This window comes from Anthonomus grandis, chromosome 20, assembly GCF_022605725.1.
Source record: "Anthonomus grandis grandis chromosome 20, icAntGran1.3, whole genome shotgun sequence".
Lineage (NCBI taxonomy): Eukaryota > Metazoa > Arthropoda > Insecta > Coleoptera > Curculionidae > Anthonomus > Anthonomus grandis.
In genome coordinates this window covers 5,626,879-5,652,453 of record NC_065565.1, presented here as the reverse complement: position 1 = coordinate 5,652,453, position 25,575 = coordinate 5,626,879, and the positions used below count along the sequence as shown (strand labels likewise).

Below are 25,575 nucleotides of genomic sequence, written 5' to 3'. Positions count from 1 at the left end.
TCAATTTAAGGTACAAAACGTCTTCCTAAGCTAGGAATTGTTGGAGTTATCCTAAGTCATCGAGGCACACCTCCATGGACCTAAATGCCTCTTAACTAGGATCTCTATTGCTGTTCAGGTTACTTGAGTACCAAATGGTAGTAAAGCTTCCAGGGCTATTCCAGGCATTTTCATACAGGGATTGACAAGACTGGTTGAAGGAATGAGTGGTCCAGAAGAACTCAAGATATCTATGAGATGAAGTGAAATAAGTCAGGCGGAGCACTGACCGGAGTCTCTTGGGTGAAAGAACAAAAAACAACAAAATAAATAACAAAAAAAAAAACAAATTTTATTAACAAGTATGACATTTCAAATTATTACAAATATACATATTGTCTGAGATCTCGGGTGCTCAGATGCCCCACCAAACAAGCCCTAACTGTTGTAACGAAGTAATAATTGATAAAACAAGGACAAACATGCAATCTGGAACAATGGACAAGTGACGAAACACTTCTGGATTCATCCCGCGAATTTTATGACAGGTTTGACACGAACTGACACGAGATTTGTCAAGAGCGAGCTTGTGTCATCTGTATAGCTCGGCAGGGTAGCACCTCTCACTCTTACACTGTTTTAAAAATATTTAGGTAGTCAAAGGCTTTGCGGGAATCCAGGAGTCACTTGACGGACTGATAATAATAATAATAATTGTCATTTTTAACGTGAGATGGCGTGTCAAAAATGGGGTGCCTTGGTACCTGCTCAATTGGGTTAGAGACGTACAGGATGAATCGAAAAGTGTTTTTTGGGTACATGACAAGCATCTAACGGTACAGTTACATGGTACTTACTTATTTTTTATGATTTAGTTAAGGATTATTTGATAATTTACGGTACAGAAAAGATATAAACGTCCGGTACGAGATTTTTCGTACTTTTATACCTCTGAACACCTAAAAATTAAAAAAAAAAATATAAGTACCACACGTAACTAACGACGACTTTATTCTTAAATACGAGGAAGAGATCACAAATTGTTAGTCGATACCTGGCGGGGGAGGAGGTGCGGGCCGATTCACGGCAGGAACTGGTGTGGACATGCGATACACTAAAACGAGAACAAGTAAGTGAAACTCACAAAACTTCGATAGTGAAACTCACGTTTCTTCATCTCGGCTGAAGCTTTAGCGGTATTGGCATAGTTCGAGGGTTGATTGTACGAATCGGAGCGTGTCATCTGCGAAGAAAACGACACGGAACATTCGCCGATGATACTCAGGGCCTCCTTGCACGCCTCGTACATTTGCATCTTCTGTTCGCGCTTTTTTAACTCTTCCACAGACTCCTCCATCAGAGAATCCTACAATGAATAAACGTTTAATTCCTATCGGACGTTTGTCGGCAAATGGTGGACACATTAAAGGAAACGCTCGGCGAGCAGTAAGATTTGGGAATTGAAAATGAATAAATGCTTAGTTCCTATCGGATGTTTGTGGGCAAATGGTGGACACATCAAAGGAAATGTTTGGCGAATGCACCTCACACTCTACTCCATAAATAATTATTAATTACTGGCAATTTAATTGTTTTCTTTATTGCACACATTGAAATAATTGAGAGTCTCTGGTGTGACGGATTGATTGAACGTCATTTATCAGAGTTAATTATTTTCCTCCAAAACTTCCAAAATTTGAGGGACGATATGGTCATATCTTTGAAACCAACAGAGATAGAAGCTTGAAAATTGGACCATGGATTCTTCTTATAAAATCATTCGACACGTATGTCAGCGTTTTTTCAAAAAAAAATTGAAAATTAATAAATTTGCCCTGAAAGTTGAAGATTTTTGTTACCTGAAAATTTCGATATCTAAAAGACAAAAATACTCATATCTCTGCATCCAATAGAGATAGAAGCTTGAAAATTGAACCGTGGATTCTTCTTATAAAATCGTTCGACACCTACTTCAGCATTTTGCCAAAAAAAAATTGAAAATTGAGAAATTTGTCTTGGAAGTTGATTATTTTTTTTTTCTAAAAGTTTCGATATCTTACTTATAAAATCGTATCTCAAACTAAGTAATAATCTTAAAGGATCAAAGTAATTTTAATGAATAGTTGTATATATTCACGCATGTCTATTTCGGATTTGTTTTTAATCAAACTAAATAAAAGTATCAAATTAATACATAGAGTCTGGAAAATAATATTGGAAATAACTGAACATCCGGTTTTTTATGTATTCTGATGCACATTTATTTAGAACAATTAATTTGATTTTTCTTTATTATTAAGAATGAACTCCAATTAATAATGAACGAAAAAAAGCAATTGGTTAATGAATTTCCAAACACCTACACTCTTATTTGAGCATCAAACGTATAGTAGAAGTAGTAATAGGGTGTTTCAAAATTCGGTGCAAATATTTTAAGGGCGTATTGCTAGGGACCAGCCATTCGCTCGAAAACGATTAATTGTATCGAAAAAATTCGAGAGACATAAATTTTGTATTTTTTCATGGATAACTAGGCGGTGTTGCTAAATTTTTAAATTTCATATTGGAAACATAAGATAGGATAAAATTGGATTCATACCATTTTTGGGACAACAAATAAAAAGAGCCCCCAAAAAACGGAAATTTTCTAGAAAATTTGACGCATAACTGTAGTCACGGTTCTAAATAATCGATTTTCTTCAACCGATTTAGGCGGGCTGTAGCTCTGAGGGGGCACATTTTAGGACAGACGTTTATAAGAAAAAAACTCTTTTTTTGACTCCAACAATACGCTCTTAAATTATTTACACCGAATTATATTTATTCGACGATCTTTTAGTCAATTTTTTGTTTTGGTATATTTATCAACCGTATATGGTCAAGGTATAATTTATTCAACTGTGGGATATACGTATATCAAAAACGGTTCTGTTTGCAAAAGGGAGAAAATTTCCGTATTTAAAAAAATTGACAGGGATTTACATATTATTCAGTTTTTAAAGTCGATTCAAATATTTGATGAAATTCTTCTGAAAATCACTGTTTTTCGTCGATCTTATCCAATCTAATGACACTGTTTTTATATTAAATATTTATATATAAAATTATATAAAATTTAAAAAAATAGTTTTATTAAATTAAATATTGCCTATATATTTTCTGCAGAAATATTGTTTTTCATTAAAACAACCCTTACACCCCCCACCCACCCCAAATATTAGCTTGGTTAGAAATTCCTATGAAAAATCACTGTTTTTATTCAATAATATCCAATCTTATAGCAGTGTTTTTGTATTAAATATTTATTAATATAGGCATATATAAATATATCAAATTTAAATAAACAAACTGTGTTATTAAATTGGATATTAACGACGAAACTAACTTTTGTTCTTGTGTATTATTTTGGATTACAATGATTTTTCAAAACAATTTCTTACTGGTAAATTGTGTGGGGTGGGTGGGGGGGGCAAGGGTTCTTTTGATGAAAAACAATGCTTTTGCAGAAAATATATATGCAATATTTAATTTAATAACACTGTTTATTTAAATTTAATATAATTTTTTATATAAATATTTAATATAAAAACAGTGTCATTAGATTGGATATTATGGACGAAAAAGAGTGATTTTTTAAAAGAATTTCTTACTGGGTAAATGGGTGAGGTGGGGGAGAGGGGTTAAGGATAGGGTTAATTAAAAACGTTTTTTTTTTTTAGAAATTAATTGCCTTGGAGAAGAAAATTAATTTTATTAAATAATTCACTCTTTCAGGTTACAAGAAATTTACAATAATTTATTTATTTTTTATAATACACCCTTGCCCCCCCACCCACCCCACATTTTTACCCAGTAAGAAATTCGTCTGAAAAATCACTGTTTTTCATCCATATTATCCAATATGATAACGCTGTTTTTGAATTAATTATTAATTAATATAAATATATATAATTATATCAAAATTAAATAAATAAACTGGGTTATTAGATTGAATATTAACGACGAAAACAGCTGTTATCTATGCGTATTATTTTGGAAAACAATAATTTTTGAAAACAATTTTTTACTGGTAAGTTGTGTGGGGTGGGTGGGGGGGTAAGGGTACTGCTAATTAAAAATGTTTTTTTTTTGCAGAAAATAATTTAGAGAAAAAAAATAATTTTATTAAATAATGCACTTTTTTAAGTTACATAAAATTTACATTAATTTGTTTGTTTTTGCTAATACACTACCCTTGCCCCCCCCCCACCCACCCCATATTTTTACCCAGTAAGAAATTCGTCTGAAAAATCACTGTTTTTCATCCATATTATCCAGTTTAATAACCCTGTTTTTATACTAAATATTTATATATAAATGATATGAAATTTAAATAAACGGTGTTAAAGTAGTAAATTAAATATTGCATATATATTTTGTGCAAAAACATTGTTTTTTATTAACAAAACCCTTACACCCCCCACCCACCCCAAATACTTGCGCAGTAAGAAATTCTTTTGAAAAATCACAGTATTTCGTCAATAATATCCAATTTACTAGCACCATTTTTGTATTAAATATTTATTAATATACATATATATAATTATGTCAAATTTAAATAAACAAACTGTGTTATTAGATTAGATATTAACGACGAAACCAGCTGTTCTGTCTATGCGCATTATTTTGAAAAACAATGATTTTTGAAAACAATATCCTACTGGTAAATAGTGTGGGGTGGGTGGGGGGTGTAAGGGTAGGATTAATGAAAAACGGTGTTTTTTTGCAGAAAATAATTGCCTGAGAGAAAAATTGAGAACGTAATATACACGCGGAAATTTTACTTGATATATTTCGTTGAAGGTCAACCAAAAAAGTACCCAGGGTGTAAACCAAAAATAAACGTTTATTTAACAATCGTGGGTCGCTTGGGAAGTCGGGAGAAAGTTGCACCAACATGAACGTCCCTCAGTTTCAGTCAGTTAAAAAACTCAAGAAACTTTGTGGCCAATAGGACGACGTCCATGTATCAGATTTTGACGGATTTGTTCAACAAAATTAAGAAACTTCTGCTTGTACATCGGCATGTGACTCTGTGATAGATATGGGGAAGTCCATAGACAAGTTACTGACGAATATATTAAAGAATCACAAGCGGAATGTTTCTGAAATCAACAGGAAGTATTTACGAGATTCAATGGGACAAAGGGACAATCTAAAAAAGATCTGCATTCCAGTTTCTCTAGTACCAACCAGGTGTCAAAGTGCCAAAACTGTTCTGTTGGACGACTACCTAAAAAGACCTCAAAAGGTTCAAGCCAAGGTACCGTGAGACATTAACGAGGCCTCAAATTTGCACTCGGTTCAAATTCTAGTGCAAAATCCTTCATATAGTCCATTAGTGATACCAATTATTCCCTAACTGGCAACAGCACTTGGAACAAAGACATACCTGGTTCTCCGACGAATAAATGTGTACCAACAGCTCCTCCTGTATGAATTTCTTGGTGCAGTTGAGGATCATGTAAGTAATTATCTTTGGTACTAAATCTTTGGCTGATTTGTTGATTATGCTCATGTAACTGTCGACTAAGTTACGTATAACTTCGACCTGTCGCTTCAGTTGAGGATCCTGTTCCTCTTTGCTCTCCACTTCCTAAAGAATTAATAAAATTATTATTCAAGAGCATTTCTTATGTATTATATGAGAGTGGACTTACGCTCTCACTCTGCGTGTCTTTATCTCTTTCTGGGTACACCCCAGCCCTAAGGAAAGAGGCCTTCCAAGTGTCCTCCTCTTCTAGCGTAATGCAACTCAACTCAAGTTGCTTGTTGTCCTGCGATATATTTAAAAAATTAGGGTTATGTATGCATACAGGTCTGGGCAAAAATATACGTATATCATATACTATTCTGTTTACAAAAGGGAGAAAATTTCGGCATAGTTTTCAAACTTGGTTACTAAAGCTCAAGTATTTGATGAAATTCTTCTGAAAAATCACTGGTTTTTGTCCATATTATCGGATCTAATAACACAGTTTGTTTATTTAAATTTAATATAATTTTATATCTGTGTATTATTAAATATTTAATACAAAAACAGTGTTATTAGATTAGATATTATAAACGAAAAACAATGATGTTTCTGCAGAAAATATATATGCAATATTTAACTTAGTAATACTGTTTATTTAGATTTAACATAATTTTATATATAAATATTTTGTATAAAAACAGCGTTATTAAATTGGATAATATGGACGAAAAACAGTGATTTTTCAAAAAAATTTCTTACTGGGTAAATGCGTGGGGTGGGTGGGGGGCTAAGGGTGGTATTAATAAAAAAAGTATTTTTGCAAAAACTGTTTTAACCTAACTTCAAAAATTTATGAGAAATTCACTTGAAACTTATTGTGATTATAAAGATAGCTATTGCTAATCGAGGGAATAAGTTAATTGGTCACTTATTTTTAGCAAAACATCTTCATTCAGGTTATAGAAAATTAAGAATAATTTGTTTTTTTTATAATACACTACCCTTAACCCCCCACCCACCCCACATAGCTTACCAGTAAGAAATTCTTCTGAAAAATCACTGTTTTTGTCCGTAATATCTAATCTAATAGCACTGTTTCTTTATTTAAATTTGATATAACTTTTATACAGAGTGATTTTTATAAGAAGGTCATGCTTTTGGGGGATGATAGGGGACGTTCAAATATAACTTTTGATATAAGGCACTATGGGTCGGAAATGCCTCAGAAGTAAAATACAGGGGGGTAAAGTTTTTAAAAAAATTAAGAAATTATTATTTTTTTTTTGACTGTTATGATATCGGTGTCAAATTTTCTCAATAAAGCTACCTAATAAAGATGCTTTAAATGTAAAAAGTAAATGTTTTAGTTTCAACCAGTGGCGTAGATCAGATAGACATTAGAATAATTTTTTAATAAAAAAAAATAGTACGCCACTGATAATCAAAAATTTTAAGAATCCTTGGTTTATTTAACAGAAAAAAAGGTATAACGTTAAAAAATAATAAATAATAATAATTAATAATGAATTTAAAAGGTGCTCAAAGTGGCCGCCATTTTGTTGGATACAGAGCCTGCAGCGTAATGTTAAATTGTCGTGAATTTTCTGAATAACTTCACCCCTATCTTTAATTTCGCCTGCAGCTACTGCAATGCGAGCCAAAAGATCATGTTCATCTGGAACAGGTGTAGAATAAATAAGTTGGTCCAAATGATCTCACAAATAAAAATCACAGGGATTTAAATCGGGGGAGCGCGCTGGCCAAGCCACTGGGCCCCTGGTTGAATGTTTGGGGTGGGTGGGGGGTGTAAGGATCGTGTTTATGAAAAAAATAAAGTTTTTTGCAGAAAATATATATGCAATATTTAATTTAAGAACCGTGTTTATTTAATCTTATCTCTATTTAAAAATAAACAAATTATAGTTAATTTTCTCTTAAGCAATTTTTTTTTGCAAAAAAATACGTTTTTTATCAACATTACCCTTGCCCCCCCACCCACCCCACACAACTTACCAGTAAGAAATTGTTTTGAAAAATCATTGTAATCCAAAATAATACACAAGAACAAAAGTTAGTTTCGTCGTTAATATCCAATTTAATAACACAGTTTGTTTATTTAAATTTGATATATTTATATATGCTTATATTAATAAATATTTAATACAAAAACACTGCTATAAGATTGGATATTATTGAATAAAAACAGTGATTTTTCATAGGAATTTCTAACCAAGCTAATATTTGGGGTGGGTGGGGGGTGTAAGGGTTGTGGTAATGAAAAACAATGTTTTCGCAGATAATATGTACCCAATATTTAATTTAATAACACTGTTTATTTAAATTGGATATATTTTTATATATAAATATTTAAATAAAAACAGTGCTATTAGATTGGATATTATAAACGAAAAACAGTGATTTTTCAGAAGAATTTCTTACTGGTAAATTGTGTGGGGTGGGTGGGGGGGTAAGGGTAGTGTTAATTAAAAATGTTTTTTTTGCAAAAAATAATTGCTTTGGAGAAAAAAATAAATTTTATTAAATATTCAACTTTTTCAGGTTACAGAATATTGACAATAATTTGTTTTTTTTATATAATACATCCTTGCCCTCCAACCCACCCCACATTTCTACCCAGTAAGAAATTCTTCTGAAAAATTACTGTTTTTTGTCCATATTATTCAATCTAATACCGCTGTTTTTATATTAAATATTTATTATTATAAATATATATAATTATATCAAATTTAAATAAATAAACTGTGTTATTAGATTGGATATTAACGACAAAATCAGCTGTTATTCATGCGATTATTTTGGAAAACAATGATTTTTGAAGACGATTTCTTACTGGTAAGTTATGTGGGGTGGGTGGGGGGGTAAGGGTAATATTAATTAAACATGGCTATTTTGCAGAAAATAATTCCTTTAGAGAAAAAAATAAATTTTATTAAATATTCAATCTTTTCAGGTTACAGAATATTGACAATAATTTGTTTTTTTTTTATAATACATCCTTGCCCCCCCACCCACCCCACACTTTTACCCAGTAAATAAATGTTCTGCAAAATCACTGTTTTTCGTTCATATTATCCAATCTAATAACGCTGTTTTTATATTAAACATTTATATATAAAATTATATCCCATTTTATTAAACACTGTTATTAAATTAAATATTGCATATATATTTTATGCAAAAAACATTGTTTTTTATAAACACAACCCTTACACCCCCCACCCACCCCAAACAATTGACCAGTAAAAAATTCTTCTGAAAAATCACTGATTTTGTATTAAATATTTATTCATATAAATATATATAATTATATCAAATTTAAATAAGTAAACTGTGTTATTAGATTGGATATTAACGACAAAATCAGCTGTTATTCATGCAATTATTTTGGAAAACAATGATTTTTGAAGACAATTTTTTACTGGTTAGTTATGTGGGGTGGGTGGGGGGGTAAGGGTTAACATGGCTATTTTGCAGAAAATAATTGCTTTAGAGAAAAAAATAAATTTTATTAAATATTCAACTTTTTTAGGTTACAGAATATTGACAATAATTTGTTTTTTTTTATAATACATCCTTGCCCCCCCACCCACCCCACACAACTTACCAGTGAGAACTTCTTTTCAAAAATCATTGATTTCCACAATAATACGCATGAATAACAGCTGATTTTGTCGTTAATATCCAATCTAATAACACAGTTTATTTATTTAAATTTGATATAATTATATATCTGTATATTAATAAATATTAATTATAAAAACGGTGATTTTTCAAAAGAATTTCTTACTGGTTAAATGTTTGGGGTGGGTGGGGGGTGTAAGGATCGTGTTTATGAAAAAAATAAAGTTTTTGCAAAAAATATATATGCAATATTTAATTTAAAAACCGTGTTTATTTAAATTTGATATAATTTTATAAATAAATATTTAATATAAAAACAGCATTATTACATTGGATAAAATAGACGAAAATGTATTTTATTTATTTAAAAATAACCAAATTATGGTTAATTTTCTCTTAAGCAATTATTTTTTGCAGAAAAATACGTTTTTTATCAACATTACCCTTGCCCCCCCACCCACCCCACACAAGTTACCAGTAAGAACTTCTTTTAAAAAATCATTGATTTCGACAATAATACGCATGAATAACAGCTGATTTCTTCATTAATATTCAACCTAATAACACAGTTTGATTATTTAAATTTAATATAATTATATATCTGTATATTAATAAATATTTAATACAAAAACAGTGCTATTAGTGTGGATATTATAAACGAAAAACAGTGATTTTTTAAAAGAATTTCTTACTGGGCAAATATTTGGGGTGGGTGGGGGGTGTAAGGGTTGTGTTAATGAAAAACAATGTTTTTGCACAAAATATACATGCAATATTTAAGTTAATAACATCGTCTATTTAAATTTGTCATAAATTTATAAATAAATATTTAGTATAAAAACAGCATTATTACATTGGATAATATGAACGAAAAATAGTGATTTTTCAAAAGAATTTCTGATTGATTGATAAAAAATATTTTGTTTTTGCAAAAAATATTTGCTTAAGAGAAAATTAACTATAATTTATTTATTTTTAAATAAATTAAATAAATTTTCGTCCATATTATCCAATGTAATAATGCTGTTTTTATACTAAATATTGATTCATAAAATTATATCAAATTTAAATAAACACTGCTATTAAAATAAATATTGCATATATATTTATTGCAAAAAACTTTATTTTTCATAAACACGATCCTTACACCCCCCACCCACCCCAAATGTTTGCTCATTACACAGTAAAAAATTCCGTGTTAATTTTTACACCAATTCTGGTCCAGAAACGTCCACCACTTCTGCGTGTATATTTTACACGTATTATATTGGTAATTTATACGATTTTATTTATATTAATCACACTCGATCGTGTTAAATTTATACTAAGCCGTGTTAGAGCATACACCATATGGTGTAAAATTATTTTTAAAGTTTGGGATATTGTACACAGTTACGTTATATTTAGTAATTTTATTATATTAAGAAACAAAAGCAAAACAAAAAACATAGAAGGTACATATACCAACATTTTTTAATTTTATATTTACCAAAATCTCCATTTGGCAATAACTCATAAACTGTCATATTACAACTCAACAGAGTTGTAATATGACAATGCTCCGATAGGAGCGAAGCACGTGTAGCTTTTAAAAAAATACGGATTTGATGAGACCGTGACTTTATGTTCTTACCACAGATGTAAATAGCTCCGCACGTAATCTAAATAGCTCAGACGTAAATAGCTGCGGAGCTATTTACATCTGTGGTTCTTACCTTTGTTTTGTTTTCGTTTGGTCTTTTAGAGCGAAATGGATGATACGTTTCTATAAACAGTGTTATTATATTAATTATTGCATGTATATTTTCTGCAAAAACATTGTTTTTTTTTAACACAACCCTTACACCCCCCACCCACCCCCAAATATTTGCCCATTAAGAAATTCTTTTGAAAAATCACTGTTTTTGTATTAAATATTTATTAATATACAGATTTTTAAATATATCAAATTAAATAAACAAACTGCGTTAATATATTAGATATTAACGCTGAAATCAGCTGTTAATCATGCGTATTATTTTGGAAAACAGTGATTTTTCACCAGAATTTCTTACTGGGCAAATATTTGGGGTGGGTGGGGGGTGCAAGGGTTGTGTTGATGCAAAAACAAATTTTTAGCACGAAATATACATGCAATATTTAATTTACTAACACCGTTTATTTAAATTTCATATAATTTTATTAATAAATATTTAGTATAAAAACAGCGTCATTAGATTGGACAATATGGACGTAAAACTAGAGTTTCAAAACTAGATATGTAAATACCGTGTCAATTTTTTTAAATACCGGAATTCTTTCCCTTTTGTAAACAGAATAGGATAAAAAAATCGTTAAATAAATATTCAATGATAATAATATATGATGTATTGCTTGGTAAAGAACATTTAGGACAGTGTCCTAAACAGATCAATTTTAAAAGAAAGTCGAATAATTTAACTGCCCTAAATGTTCCTTATAAATTGCTTCGTTTTTTAGGACAACGACCCCTTAGAACATTGAAAGGCCTTTCAATGTTCACCCTTAAGAAGTCAAAATTTTAAACACGGGATTCGATACAGGTCGCAACGCTTCTTTGAATCTCATAAAATTTAACAAGTCTATTGGGGTTTAAGGAAACTTGAGCTGTACAGTTTTTGGCTACTGTCAGCTAATTAAAAAGTGATTTTTTTAACGTCAAAAGTTGTGTCAAGGCCCATTCACTCACCTTATAAATATTCCTCCCGTTAGGATAAAACAGGGCGAAAATATGCCTCCTGGACATAAATTTCGAGTCCACGTCCCTCACCTTGACCCCGTTCAAGGGCAAAATGTACTGGATCTCTTTCTCGGTGTCGTCCTTGAACCAGGCCAAGTTCTCAGACGTGAGGACGAACCAGAAGTCCTTCGCCCCCCTGATCACGCTCTGATTATGTACGTTCATCCATCCCTTTCGAATCGTTTGGTTCCCGGGGGCGGTGCTGGTGCCGGCCCTCATTTGTTTCTCCGCCTGGTTCTCTGCACTAAACAAAAAGGGAGTGGATTATGTGAGGAAAAGAAACAAAAGCACTGCTTACTTGGCAAATCCTATAAAGTCCTCGTGGTTGGTGTTCATGTAGCTTAGTTGGCAATCGACGTAGAGCAGCACTTGATCCTTGCACTGCTGCTCGAACCTGCTGAGGTTCGAAGAGACGATTCTTTCAACTAAGTCTCTCAAACGTGGATAGCGAGACATCTGAAATGAGTGGAAGTGAGAACGAAGAGGTTTATGGAGAGTGAACCAAAGCTACCCTTTCCGTGCACAAGTGAATGATATTCAACAGCTCAGCTACAACGAGATCCACGATTTTGATGCAAGGATCCTTCAGTCTTTCGATCTGCTTCTTTACTATAGCGTCAAAAGCGAGGTCAGGGGTGAACAGACCGATCTGCAAGAAGAACCAGGTTTAGGCACGTTTATTTTCCCACTTAAAGCCTTCATACCCTGATGCCATGTATGTTGCAAATGGCGATGGCGATCTGCTTACGTAATTCGAACTCGTTCCACTCCATCTTAACGATTTCAAAGGGAAATCGTTCGTGGAACAGTGAGTTTATCTTGGCGCCGCCGCATAACTCGCTCGTGTTGATCTCGCTCGATCTGGAACCTTCCAGGGCCTTTTCGAATTCCAGAGAGAACGTTTGCACCATCCTGCAAGAGAGAGAGAGAAGTGTCACCAGTGGTGTTCTTAAAAAATTGGTAATTTGGATACCGTACGACTGCTTTAACGTCGTCTCGAGGACGGTTATCGGACATTTTGGGGAGCAAATTGATTTTTTGACACTTGTTTTGAGTGATTATCGAGAGGAAACTACGTTCGGATGTTCTATATTTGGGTGACCCACTGCTCTGGAAATTTCGCCATTTTTTATGTGTGTCCCGAGATGTTTTTTACAAAAAATATATATGCAATATTTAATATAAAAACAGCGTTATTAGATTGGATAATATGAATGAAAAACAGTGATTTTTCAGAAGAATTTTTTACTGGTCAAATGTTTGGGGTGGGTGGGGGGTGTAAGGGTTGTGTTTAAAAAAAAAAATGTTTTTTGCATAAAATATATATGCAATAGTTAATTTAATAACAGTGTCTAGTAAAATGGGATATAATTTTATATATAAATGTTTAATATAAAAACAGCGTTATTAGATTAGATAATATGAACGAAAAACAGTGATTTTGCAGAACATTTATTTACTGGGTAAAAGTGTGGGGTGGGTGGGGGGGGCAAGGATGTATTATAAAAAAAACAAATTATTGTCAATATTCTGTAACCTGAAAAAGTTGAATAATTAATAAAATTTATTTTTTTCTCTAAAGCAATTATTTTCTGCAAAATAGCCATGTTTAATTAATATTACCCTTAACCCCCCACCCACCCCACATAATTTACCAGTAAGAAATTGTCTTCAAAAATCATTGTTTTCCAAAATAATCGCATGAATAACAGCTGATTTTGTCGTTAATATCCAATCTAATAAAACAGTTTATTCATTTAAATTTGATATAATTATATATATTTATAATAATAAATATTTAATACAAAAACAGCGGTATTAGATTGAATAATATGGACGAAAAACAGTGATTTTTCAGAAGAATTTCTTACTGGGTAAAAATGTGGGGTGGGTGGGGGGGGCAAGGGTGTATTGTAAAAAAAAACAAATTATTGTCAATATTTTGTATCCTGAAAAAATTAAATATTAATTAAAATTAATTTGTTTCTCTAAAACAATTATTTTCTGCAAAAAAAAAAAATTAATTAACACTACCCTTACCCCCCCACCCACCCCACATAATTTACCAGTAAGAAATTGTTTTGAAAAATCATTGTTATCCAAAATAAAATACATGAACAAGAGTTGGTTTCTTCGTTAATGTTCAATCTAATAACACAGTTTATTTATTTAAATTTGATATAATTATATATATTTATATGAATAAATATTTAATACAAAAACAGTGATTTTTCAGAAGAATTTTTTACTGGTCAATTGTTTGGGGTGGGTGGGGGGTGTAAGGGTTGTGTTTATAAAAAACAATGTTTTTTGCATAAAATATATATGCAATAGTTAATTTAATAACAGTGTTTAGTAAAATGGGATATAATTTTATATATAAATGTTTAATATAAAAACAGCGTTATTAGATTGGATAATATGAACGAAAAACAGTGATTTTGCAGAACATTTATTTACTGGGTAAAAGTGTGGGGTGGGTGGGGGGGCAAGGATGTATTATAAAAAAAAAACAAATTATTGTCAATATTCTGTAACCTGAAAAAGTTGAATAATTAATAAAATTTATTTTTTTCTCTAAAGCAATTATTTTCTGCAAAATAGCCATGTTTAATTAATATTACCCTTAACCCCCCACCCACCCCACATAATTTACCAGTAAGAAATTGTCTTCAAAAATCATTGTTTTCCAAAATAATCGCATGAATAACAGCTGATTTTGTCGTTAATATCCAATCTAATAAAACAGTTTATTTATTTAAATTTGATATAATTATATATATTTATAATAATAAATATTTAATACAAAAACAGCGGTATTAGATTGAATAATATGGACAAAAAACAGTGATTTTTCAGAAGAATTTCTTACTGGGTAAAAATGTGGGGTGGGTGGGGGGGGCAAGGGTGTATTATAAAAAAAAACAAATTATTGTCAATATTCTGTAATCTGAAAAAGTTGAATATTTAATAAAATTTATTTTTTTCTCTAAAGCAATTATTTTTTGCAAAAAAAAACATTTTTAATTAACACTACCCTTACCCCCCCACCCACCCCACATAACTTACCAGTAAGAAATTGTCTTCAAAAATCATTGTTTTCCAAAATAAAATACATGAACAAGAGTTGGTTTCTTCGTTAATGTCCAATCTAATAACACAGTTTATTTATTTAAATTTGATATAATTATATATATTTATATGAATAAATATTTAATACAAAAACAGTGATTTTTCAGAAGAATTTTTTACTGGTCAATTGTTTGGGGTGGGTGGGGGGTGTAAGGGTTGTGTTTATAAAAAACAATGTTTTTTGCATAAAATATATATGCAATATTTAATTTAATAACAGTGTTTATTAAAATGGGATATAATTTTATATATAAATGTTTAATATAAAAACAGCGTTATTAGATTGGATAATATGAACGAAAAACAGTGATTTTGCAGAACATTTATTTACTGGGTAAAAGTGTGGGGTGGGTGGGGGGGTAAGGATAGTATTAATTAAAAATGGTTTTTTTTGCAGAAAATTAATGCTTTAGAGAAAAAAATAAATTTTATTAAATATTCAACTTTTTCACGTTACAGAAAGTTGAGAATAATTTGTTTTTTTTTATATACACCCTTGCCCCCCCCACCCACTCCACACTTTTACTCAGTAAGAAATTCTTCTGAAAAATCACTGTTTTTCATTCATATTATCCAATCTAATAACGCTGTTTTTATACTAAATATTTATATATAAATTATATTTGTGAAAAAATTACAGTCTTTAGTGATCTGCATAACTATGCTACCAGACAACAGGAGGATTTTGTATTGACGAGTAGACATACTTCAAACAGAATGGCAAACACTATTCTACACAAAGGTCTTATAAATTTTAATGAATTACCCAGTAATATAAAGAACTGTAGAAGCCTAATTATGTTTAGAAAAATATATATACAGGGTGTCCAAGATAAGGATCCTAAGCATGGGGATCTCGGTACCTGTTGGAGATACAGCTTCGATTAAATTAGGAAAAAGTTGTGCACTTTGAAGCGTATTTACATGCCGTTGAGAAACTTCAAAAATTTCCATGGCCTGCTGAGATATTTGGAAAAAATGGAAATTTGCCAGTATCGATTTTATTTTTTCCTGGCTTTATTTTAAAAGATATCAAAAAACTATTGACACTTTTGAAGTAGTACGTGATGGCGCTTTTAAATTTTATATCCGACGTTTCGTTTTCGAGAAACCATCATCAACTTTATTTTTTTATATGGCATAAAAAGAAAGTACACCCTGTATCTGATTCCATTTTTTATTACAAATTCAATGATGCATCACATGTCACATTTTTTTTGTTAGTTGAAAGGAAAAATGCAAATTTTCTATTTTTTTAGCATATTTTTTGCTTTGACGTATGTAAATACCTGTTACCGAGTCTGTCACATTTTTCTTAATATCTATTTAGAGAGTGATGAAGCTAAATGAAGCATTGATTTGCATTGTACATTGTACTACTTATAAATAAAAAAATGTAACCAGTAATAGACAAATGTTTTATGATTTTTCTAACGATATGCAACAAATAATGAATACATTTAAAAAATAACGAAAAAAGCAAATAAATTAACGCATTTTATAAATTTAATTTAAAACAGGTGTTCAAACAGGTTTCCGTTATTTTCTAGACATAAGTATGATCTTCTTACAGTAGCAGTTAAAACATCACGCAATATCTCTTGCGTAATACTTTGAAAAGCGGCCGTCACACATTCTCGTAACTCCTGCTCAGTTCCAAAAGAATGTTGATAGACTCGATTTTTAATAAATCCCCAAAGGAAGAAGTCCAAAGGGGTTAAGTCCGGGGATCGCGCTGGCCAAGACACTTCACTGGAGGTTCCAATCCACTTTTCAGGAAAACGCTGCGAAAGGTACTGTCGAACTTGCCCAGAATTATGTGCAGTCTTGTTGAAACCAACAGCTATTGACTTATGCCAGAGGTAAATCATCTAAGCAGTCTTCTAAATCATTTTGCAATAAATTAAGATATCGTTCTGCTGTTAATGAATAATGGTAAATAAATGAACCTAGTATTTTGGTTCCTAAAATTCCACACCACATATTAAACCCAAAACGTTGTTGATGTCTAGATATTTTCTTAACACGCGGATTTTGTTGGACCCAGTAATGACTATTGCGGCGTTTAAAGATACCATTATTAGTGACCATACTTTCGTCGGACCATATTATTTTTGATGGAAAATTAAAATCCTCTTCACAGGCACGTGTATACCACTCACAAAAATGCCGACGTCGTTCGAAATCCCCAGGTTTAAGTCCTTGGCAAATTCTAATTTGGTAGGGGTGATATCTGTTTTTACGTAAAATAAACTGAGCTGCAGATTTGGCCACTCCTAAATTTTTTCAATTTGCCTGGTTGATATCTCGGGGTTTTCAATAACTGCTTGTAAAACATTATTTTGAGTTTCTTCAAGAGATTCCTTTTTTTTATATTTTAATTTTTTTTTGTGTAGTTTAACGTTATATTTTACTCTTTTATTATTTATTTGCTTACTTTTATTATTGCTTTTTATATTTTCTAGTTTTATCAAGATATTGTAAATATGTTTTAAAAATTATAATATATATTATTGTACTTTTATGTAGCAATATGCTAAATAAATAAACATTATTATTATTATTATTATAAAATTAAATTAACGTTAAATAAATATTTAATATGAAAAACAGTGATTTTCCAGAAGAATTTCTTAATGGGTAAATGTGTTGGCAGGGTGAGAAATTAAGGGCAATGTTATTGGAAGTTTTATTTTTTGAAAAAAATAATTGCCTTAGAGAAGAAAATTAATTTTATTAAATAATTCACTTTTTCAGGTTACAGAAAATTAACAATGATTTGTTTATTTTTTATAAAACACCCTTGCCCCCCCACCCACCCCACACTTTCACCCAGTAAAAAATTGTTCTGCAAAATCACTGTTTTTCATCCATATTATCCAATCTAAACCCTGTTTTTACACTAAATATTTATATACGAAATTATATCAAATATAAATAAACACTGTTATTAAATTAAATGTTGCATATATATTTTCTGCAAAAAACATTGTTTTTCAGTAAAACAACCCTTAACCCCCCACCCACCCCCAACATTTACCCAGTAAGAAATTCTTTTGAAAAATCACTGTTTTTTGTCCATAGTATCCAAACTAATAACATAGTTTGCTTATTTAAATTTCATATAACTTTAAATATATTTAATACAAAAATTAATTTTCTAAAATTGAGGAATCAATATGACTTAACCCCAGTAGAATCTCCTCCCAAATTAACTTCCTCCCTTTCTCAATCCAATTTAGGACTGTCTGGACATCAGGATCTTTTATAAAATCCCCAATTAACGAAAATAATTATTAACAAATGATCATACACTGTTCCGGAACTTTCGCCGATTTTCTACGAATGTCCCAAGATCCCCCTCTCGCCTCTCTTAACTACGTTCAGCTAATACATCGACTCACCGAGTTTGCCCTCTATAACTCACCCTGTACACCCCTTAAAAGTTTACTTACTGTAAAAGCGCTTTGGTCCTGAGGTTCCTATCATCCGCTCTGTAATTCTTAAAGTCCCCCAGTTGCTTTTCCAACTCCAGCAGTTGCTTTTGCAGTTTGTCCCTGAGGCTTGGAAGGGTGTTCCTTATATGGTTGCCTAATTGCAAGTTCAACGTCCTTTGCAGGTATTCCGTACCCATCCGATCTACTAAATGCGAGTAAGCTGGATGTCTATAATAAAAAAAATAAATCGTTAATTGAACAGTTCCAATGCTTGGCAAACCCCTTGACGAGTCAAAGGGACTCATCAAGTGCTTACCTTAAAAAGAAATCCCGTTCGAACTGTATTTGCACCCGAATATCCTTTCCGCCCTCCAAATCCTTCTGGGACCGATTGATGACCCCGATATAACCCCTTCTGAGGGGCAACAGTTTATTTTCCAATATGTCCCTTGCGTCCGTCCCTTGATCCATTAGATCCAGCTTCGTTATGACCCCAATAGTTCGAAAACCTGATTGAGGTAAGTCGATGAGTTTACTACTGCTTATTGACCCTAACACTTACCATTGGGGTCAACTTCTCTAGCGATCTGCAAAGCGTCTGAGTTGGCTAAGTCGGAGTTGGCAGGAGTGACTGCTAATATCAGGCAACTCTCCCTCTTGATGTACTCCAGGATCATTTTCCTGATTTGGATCTCTATATCGGGAGGTTGGTCTCCTATCGGGATCTTGGTCATTCCAGGGAGGTCTATTAGGGTCAGGTTTAAAACTGAAATGGCCATTATTAGTGATTCAGTTGGCAAAGGTTTAATGGATTACCATTGGGGGAATACACCCTTAAGTTAATAGGGAGGTTGGACACTCCTTTGTTTTTCCCAGTGACCCTATCGGTGTCAGCGACGATTTCCTTGCGTACTTCGTTGAAATCGGAGTATTTCTGACCGGGCTTATGCAGAAACTCGGCATATTCTGGAATAACAATAAACTATATACGTCTGGTCAATTTACTAAATGGTAAGTTCTTACCGAATTTAGCAGGGATCAGTTGCAGAATCAACGGTCTCCTAGTGACTATTCCTGATCCTCTTGGCAAGAAATCCCTGAGGAAAAAAACAGGTGGGCAATTAACGATAATAAAATCGACAATTTAGTCCATATAGCTTGAGCAAAGCGTACATTATTTCGGCACCAATTCATTCAGTCTATAGTAATTTTGCCCTAATAATGCTCTTATATTTTCCAGTGACTGACCACTCACACAACGATCCATTTTTTAAGAAAGAAACTCAATATGGAAATGAACGGATTTCACTGATGTAGGTCGAAGAAGAACCAGACAAAACGTGACAAGAAGTAAAGCGAGTTTATTGGTTTGAGGTTTATATGAAAGAAGGTGAATTTCTGCGTTGAAAATGCCTAAGAAGTTTTCTCGTATCTATAGCCATTTTGGAGTAATTATATTGTTTTTCGATGCATTCAATATAACCTTGATGCTGTCAAAGGCTTCACAGAAATCTTAATATCTTGAAAACTCTTGCAAATATTTTAACGATTTTAGTTTCATATAAAAGCTGATGAGTCTCTTTATCAATAAGATTATTACAAGTTTCCTCATGTCTACAGCCGTTTTGGAGTTATTTAGGGGTCTTCCAGTGCATTCAATATTAGCCTGATATTATCAAAGGCTTCACAAAAATCGTCGTTTTTCAATACATTCAATATAACCTTGATACTGTCAAAGGCTTTACAAGAATCTCAATATCTTGAAAACTCTTGTAAAATTGTATTAATTTTAGTGTAGCATGAAAGCCAATAAGTTTCTTCATCAAAAATCTCCCTAAAAGTTTCCTTGTATCTATAGCCATTTTGGAGTAATTAATTTTCTTTTCCGCGCATTTAGTGTAAACTTGATAATGTCAAAGGCTTTACAAAAATCTCAATATCTTGAAAACTCTTGTAAGGATTTTATTGATTTTAGTGTCGTATAAAAGCCAATAAGTTTCTTTATCAAAGAGATACCTACAAATTTCCTCGTATCTTTAGTAGTTTTGGAGTAATTGAGTCGTTTTTCAATGCATTCAAAAAAACTTTGATACTGTCAAAGGCTTTATAAAAATCTTGATATCTTGAAAACGCCTGTAAGGATTTTATTAATTTTAGTGTCATATGAAAGCCAAGAAGTTTCTTTATCAAAAAGGTATTTACAAGTTTCCTCGTGTCTACAGCCGTCTTGGAGTTATTTAGGGGTCTTCCAGTGCATTCAATATTAGCCTGATATTATCAAAGGCTTCACAAAAATCTCAATATCTTGAAAACGCCTGTAAAGATTTTATTAATTTTAGTGTCGCATGAAAGCCAATAGGTTTCTTCATCAAAAACCTCCCTAGAAATTTCCTTGTGTCTATAGCCGTTTTGGAGTAATTAATTTTATTTTCCGCGCATTTAGTATAACCTTGATGCTGTCAAAGGCTTTATGACGGTCAAATTTTTTTTTTTTTAGTATAGCAGTTGCAAGATTACAAATGACAGTGACTTTATTTGAGAAGAACCGTCGACGTTTCGGCCTGTATAGAGCCATCTTCAGCAAAGTTTTTAATAAAAAAAAAACATTTTCTTTTATATTGAAATCATGATGCTGTCAAAGGCTTTACGACAGTCAATTTTAATTTTTTTTAAATACAGCTGTTTCAAGACTACAAATGACAGTGACTTTATTTGAGAAGAATCGTCGACGTTTCGGCCTGTATAGAGCCATCTTCAGCAAAGTTTCTAATAAAAAAAAAACATTTTTTTTTATATTGAAATCATGATGCTGTCAAAGGCTTTACGACAGTCAATTTTAATTTTTTTTTAAGTACAGCAGTTTCAAGACCACAAATGACAGTGACTTTATTTGAGAAGAACCGTCGACGTTTCGGCCTGTATAGAGCCATCTTCAGCAAAGATTTTAATAAAAAAAAGCATTTTTTTTAAATTGAAATCATGACGCTGTCAAAGGCTTTATGACAGTCAATTTATATTTTTTTTAAATACAGCAGTTTCAAGACCACAAATGACAGTGACTTTATTTGAGAAGAATCGTCGACGTTTCGGCCTGTATAGAGCCATCTTCAGCAAAGTTTCTAATAAAAAAAAGCATTTTTTTTAATTGAAATCATGATGCTGTCAAAGGCTTTACGACAGTCAATTTTAATTTTTTTTAAATACAGCAGTTTCAAGACCACAAATGACAGTGACTTTATTTGAGAAGAATCGTCGACGTTTCGGCCTGTATAAAGCCATCTTCAGCAACGTTTTATTTTTTATATGAAATATCATGATGCTGTCAAAGGCTTTACGACAGTCAATTTATATTTTTTTTAAATACAGCAGTTTCAAGACCACAAATGACAGTGACTTTATTTGAGAAGAATCGTCGACGTTTCGGCCTGTATAAAGCCATCTTCAGCAACGTTTTATTTTTTATATGAAATATCATGATGCTGTCAAAGGCTTTACGACAGTCAATTTATATTTTTTTTAAATACAGCAGTTTCAAGACCACAAATGACAGTGACTTTATTTGAGAAGAATCGTCGACGTTTCGGCCTGTATAGAGCCATCTTCAGCAAAGTTTCTAATAAAAAAAAACATTTTTTTTTATATTGAAATCATGATGCTGTCAAAGGCTTTACGACAGTCAATTTTAATTTTTTTTTAAATACAGCAGTTTCAAGACCACCAATGACAGTGACTTTATTTGAGAAGAACCGTCGACGTTTCGGCCTGTATAGAGCCATCTTCAGCAAAGTTTCTAATAAAAAAAAAACATTTTTTTTTATATTGAAATCATGATGCTGTCAAAGGCTTTACGACAGTCAATTTATATTTTTTTCAAGTACAGCAGTTTCAAGACCACCAATGACAGTGACTTTATTTGAGAAGAACCGTCGACGTTTCGGCCTGTATAGAGCCATCTTCAGCAAAGTTTCTAATAAAAAAAAACATTTTTTTTTATATTGAAATCATGATGCTGTCAAAGGCTTTACGACAGTCAATTTTAATTTTTTTTTAAATACAGCAGTTTCAAGACCACCAATGACAGTGACTTTATTTGAGAAGAACCGTCGACGTTTCGGCCTGTATAGAGCCATCTTCAGCAAAGTTTCTAATAAAAAAAACATTTTTTTTTAAATTGAAATCATGATGCTGTCAAAGGCTTTACGACAGTCAATTTATATTTTTTTCAAGTACAGCAGTTTCAAGACCACAAATGACAGTGACTTTATTTGAGAAGAATCGTCGACGTTTCGGCCTGTATAGAGCCATCTTCAGCAAAGTTTTTAATAAAAAAAGCATTTTTTTAAATTGAAATCATGATGCTGTCAAAGGCTTTACGACAGTCAATTTATATTTTTTTCAAGTACAGCTGTTTCAAGACCACAAATGACAGTGACTTTATTTGAGAAGAACCGTCGACGTTTCGGCCTGTATAGAGTCATCTTCAGCAAAGTTTTTAATAAAAAAAGCATTTTTTTTTAAATGGAAATCATGATGTTGTCAAAGGCTTTACGACAGTCAATTTTAATATTTTTTTCAAGTACAGCAGTTTCAAGATCACAAATGACAGTGACTTTATTTGAGAAGAATCGTCGACGTTTCGGCCTGTATAGAGCCATCTTCAGCAAAGTTTCTAATAAAAAAAAACATTTTTTTTAATTGAAATCATGATGCTGTCAAAGGCTTTACGACAGTCAATTTTAAATTTTTTTAAATACAGCAGTTTCAAGACCACAAATGACAGTGACTTTATTTGAGAAGAATCGTCGACGTTTCGGCCTGTATAAAGCCATCTTCAGCAACGTTTTATTTTTTATATGAAATATCATGATGCTGTCAAAGGCTTTACGACAGTCAATTTTAATTTTTTTTAAATACAGCTGTTTCAAGACTACAAATGACAGTGACTTTATTTGAGAAGAATCGTCGACGTTTCGGCCTGTATAGAGCCATCTTCAGCAAAGTTTCTAATAAAAAAAAAACATTTTTTTTTATATTGAAATCATGATGCTGTCAAAGGCTTTACGACAGTCAATTTTAATTTTTTTTTAAATACAGCAGTTTCAAGACCACCAATGACAGTGACTTTATTTGAGAAGAACCGTCGACGTTTCGGCCTGTATAGAGCCATCTTCAGCAAAGTTTCTAATAAAAAAAAGCATTTTTTTTAATTGAAATCATGACGCTGTCAAAGGCTTTACGACAGTCAATTTTAATTTTTTTCAAGTACAGCAGTTTCAAGACCATAAATGACAGTGACTTTATTTGAGAAGAATCGTCGACGTTTCGGCCTGTATAGAGCCATCTTCAGCAACGTTTTATTTTTTATATGAAATATCATGATGCTGTCAAAGGCTTTAGGGCAGTGAAAATAATTTTTTTTTTGGTTCTTTTTAGGTTCGTTTCTGATACCATAAGACCTCAATAAAACAGAGAGAGACGGATAGAACATTTTCACCGTTCTCAGTCATGCATAACAAAGGATGACTGATCAATAGGCGTGTCAATATAATCGATTTTAATGAAAATGATGAACGTTCACTAACCTCCCGACGAAATTTTCCAAAACCGAACTTTTCCCGGCACTTTGTCCGCCCACGACCGCGATCTGCGGTAGATCGAGGGTCAACTGGATCCCCAACCGGGTGAAAGCGTCCTGCAACTTGTTCACCGTCCCGATCAGCTGTTCCATTCCCGAAATTCCCGACATTTTAACACTTCGCACACAACTAAAACCGTTTAATTACTGAGCATTAATAACGACCTAAACTGAATCACCGCTAAGTCATGTTTTAATTATTATTGTTAATAACAACGCAGCGAGTATAAACGAACAAAAGTGAGAAATGGGAACACGGTAACGTCAGTAACCCGCTATTATCATCATCTTGAAGTGATTAGTCGGAAACGGTTTATCAAGTGAAAAGAATCTTGATAAAAACCATTTCATTGGAAAACATTATCGTCGAGTGTATATTCGTTTGAAGTGAAAATGGCCGCGGACCTTGACGAAACCATTACGTTGTTGGTTAATGATAATCGAAAGCCGTGCCATGACTAATTTACGGTGTAAACAAGGTTTTATTATTTTAAACTGTTTTGGTGGCTGCATATTTTGTTAATAATAAAAATCTCTTAACTTAGGTCGTTTTTCGAAGGAAACTTAAGTGGAAACCTCCATTTTTGTAGGGATTAAGGGTTAAAGGTTAAAGGGTTCTGTTGATGAAAAACAATGTTCTTGCAGAAAATATATTATATTCAATATTTAATATAAAAACAGTGTTATTAGATTGGATATTATGGACGAAAAACGGTGATTTTTCCAAATAATTTCTTACTGGATAAATATGTGGGGTGGGTGGGGGGGTAAGGGTTTTGTTGATAAAAAAGCAGTATTCTTGCAGAAAATATATAATAATATATAATAAGGTCGGACGGAGGTCTGAACGGGTCACACACGTGTCAAGACATTTGAAAGTTAATCTAGCGTGCCTTGACTGTGTTAAAACGGTCCGGTAGACTTGGAAACATTTATTTGACAGTCAGTCGTTTTTTGCAAAAAAAATGATTTTTTTATTAATCCTAACCTTAGCCCCCCACCCACCCCACATAACTTATCAGTAAGAAATTGTTTTGAAAAATCACCGTTTTTCGTCCATATCATCCAATCTAATAACACAGTTTGTTTATTTACATTTTATATAATTATATATTTATATTAATAAATAAATAATACAAAAACAGTGTTATTAGATTGGATATTACTTACGAAAAACGGTGATTTTTCCAAAGAATTTCTTACTGGGAAAATGTTTCGGGTGGGTGGGGGGTTAAGGGTAGGATTAATAAAAAATCATTTGTTTAGCAAAAAATAACTGACTGTCCAAAGAATATTTTCAAGCCTACTGGACCGTTTTAACACAGTCAAGGCACGCTAGATTAACATTCAAATGTCTTGACACGTGTGCGAACCGTTCAGACCTCCGTCCGACCTTATTATATATTATTATATATTTTCTGCAAGAATACTGTTTTTTTATCAACAAAACCCTTGCCCCCCCACCCACCCCACATAT

The 25,575-nt window shown here is 32.1% G+C and overlaps 1 protein-coding gene across 1 annotated transcript; it reads right to left on the bottom strand.

Moving 5' to 3' along the window:
• Positions 1-306: 306 nt before the first annotated feature.
• LOC126747894 (dynamin-like) lies at positions 307-24,489 on the bottom strand. Its single transcript, XM_050456863.1, has 15 exons — positions 24,046-24,489; positions 19,487-19,560; positions 19,280-19,429; positions 19,026-19,229; positions 18,780-18,972; positions 18,482-18,691; positions 12,599-12,806; positions 12,406-12,543; positions 12,193-12,350; positions 11,844-12,138; positions 5,679-5,795; positions 5,411-5,614; positions 1,147-1,345; positions 1,034-1,093; positions 307-938 (listed from the first exon to the last, which is right to left on the bottom strand). The coding sequence occupies exons 1-15, from the start codon at positions 24,207-24,209 to the stop codon at positions 874-876; spliced, it is 2,439 nt and encodes an 812-aa protein (XP_050312820.1). The 5' UTR covers positions 24,210-24,489; the 3' UTR covers positions 307-873.
• Positions 24,490-25,575: the final 1,086 nt, after the last annotated feature.

What these genes read in the sequence shown, in the direction of transcription:
- LOC126747894 (XM_050456863.1), bottom strand. Translation starts at nt 24,209, where the DNA reads ATGTCGGGAATTTCGGGAATGGAACAGCTGATCGGGACGGTGAACAAG. An exon ending in ACTGATCCCTGCTAAATTCG is followed by an intron (nt 19,430 to 19,486) that starts GTAAGAACTTAC and finishes TTGTTATTCCAG; the next exon opens with AATATGCCGAGTTTCTGCAT. An exon ending in GAACGGGATTTCTTTTTAAG is followed by an intron (nt 18,692 to 18,779) that starts GTAAGCACTTGA and finishes TTTTTATTATAG; the next exon opens with ACATCCAGCTTACTCGCATT.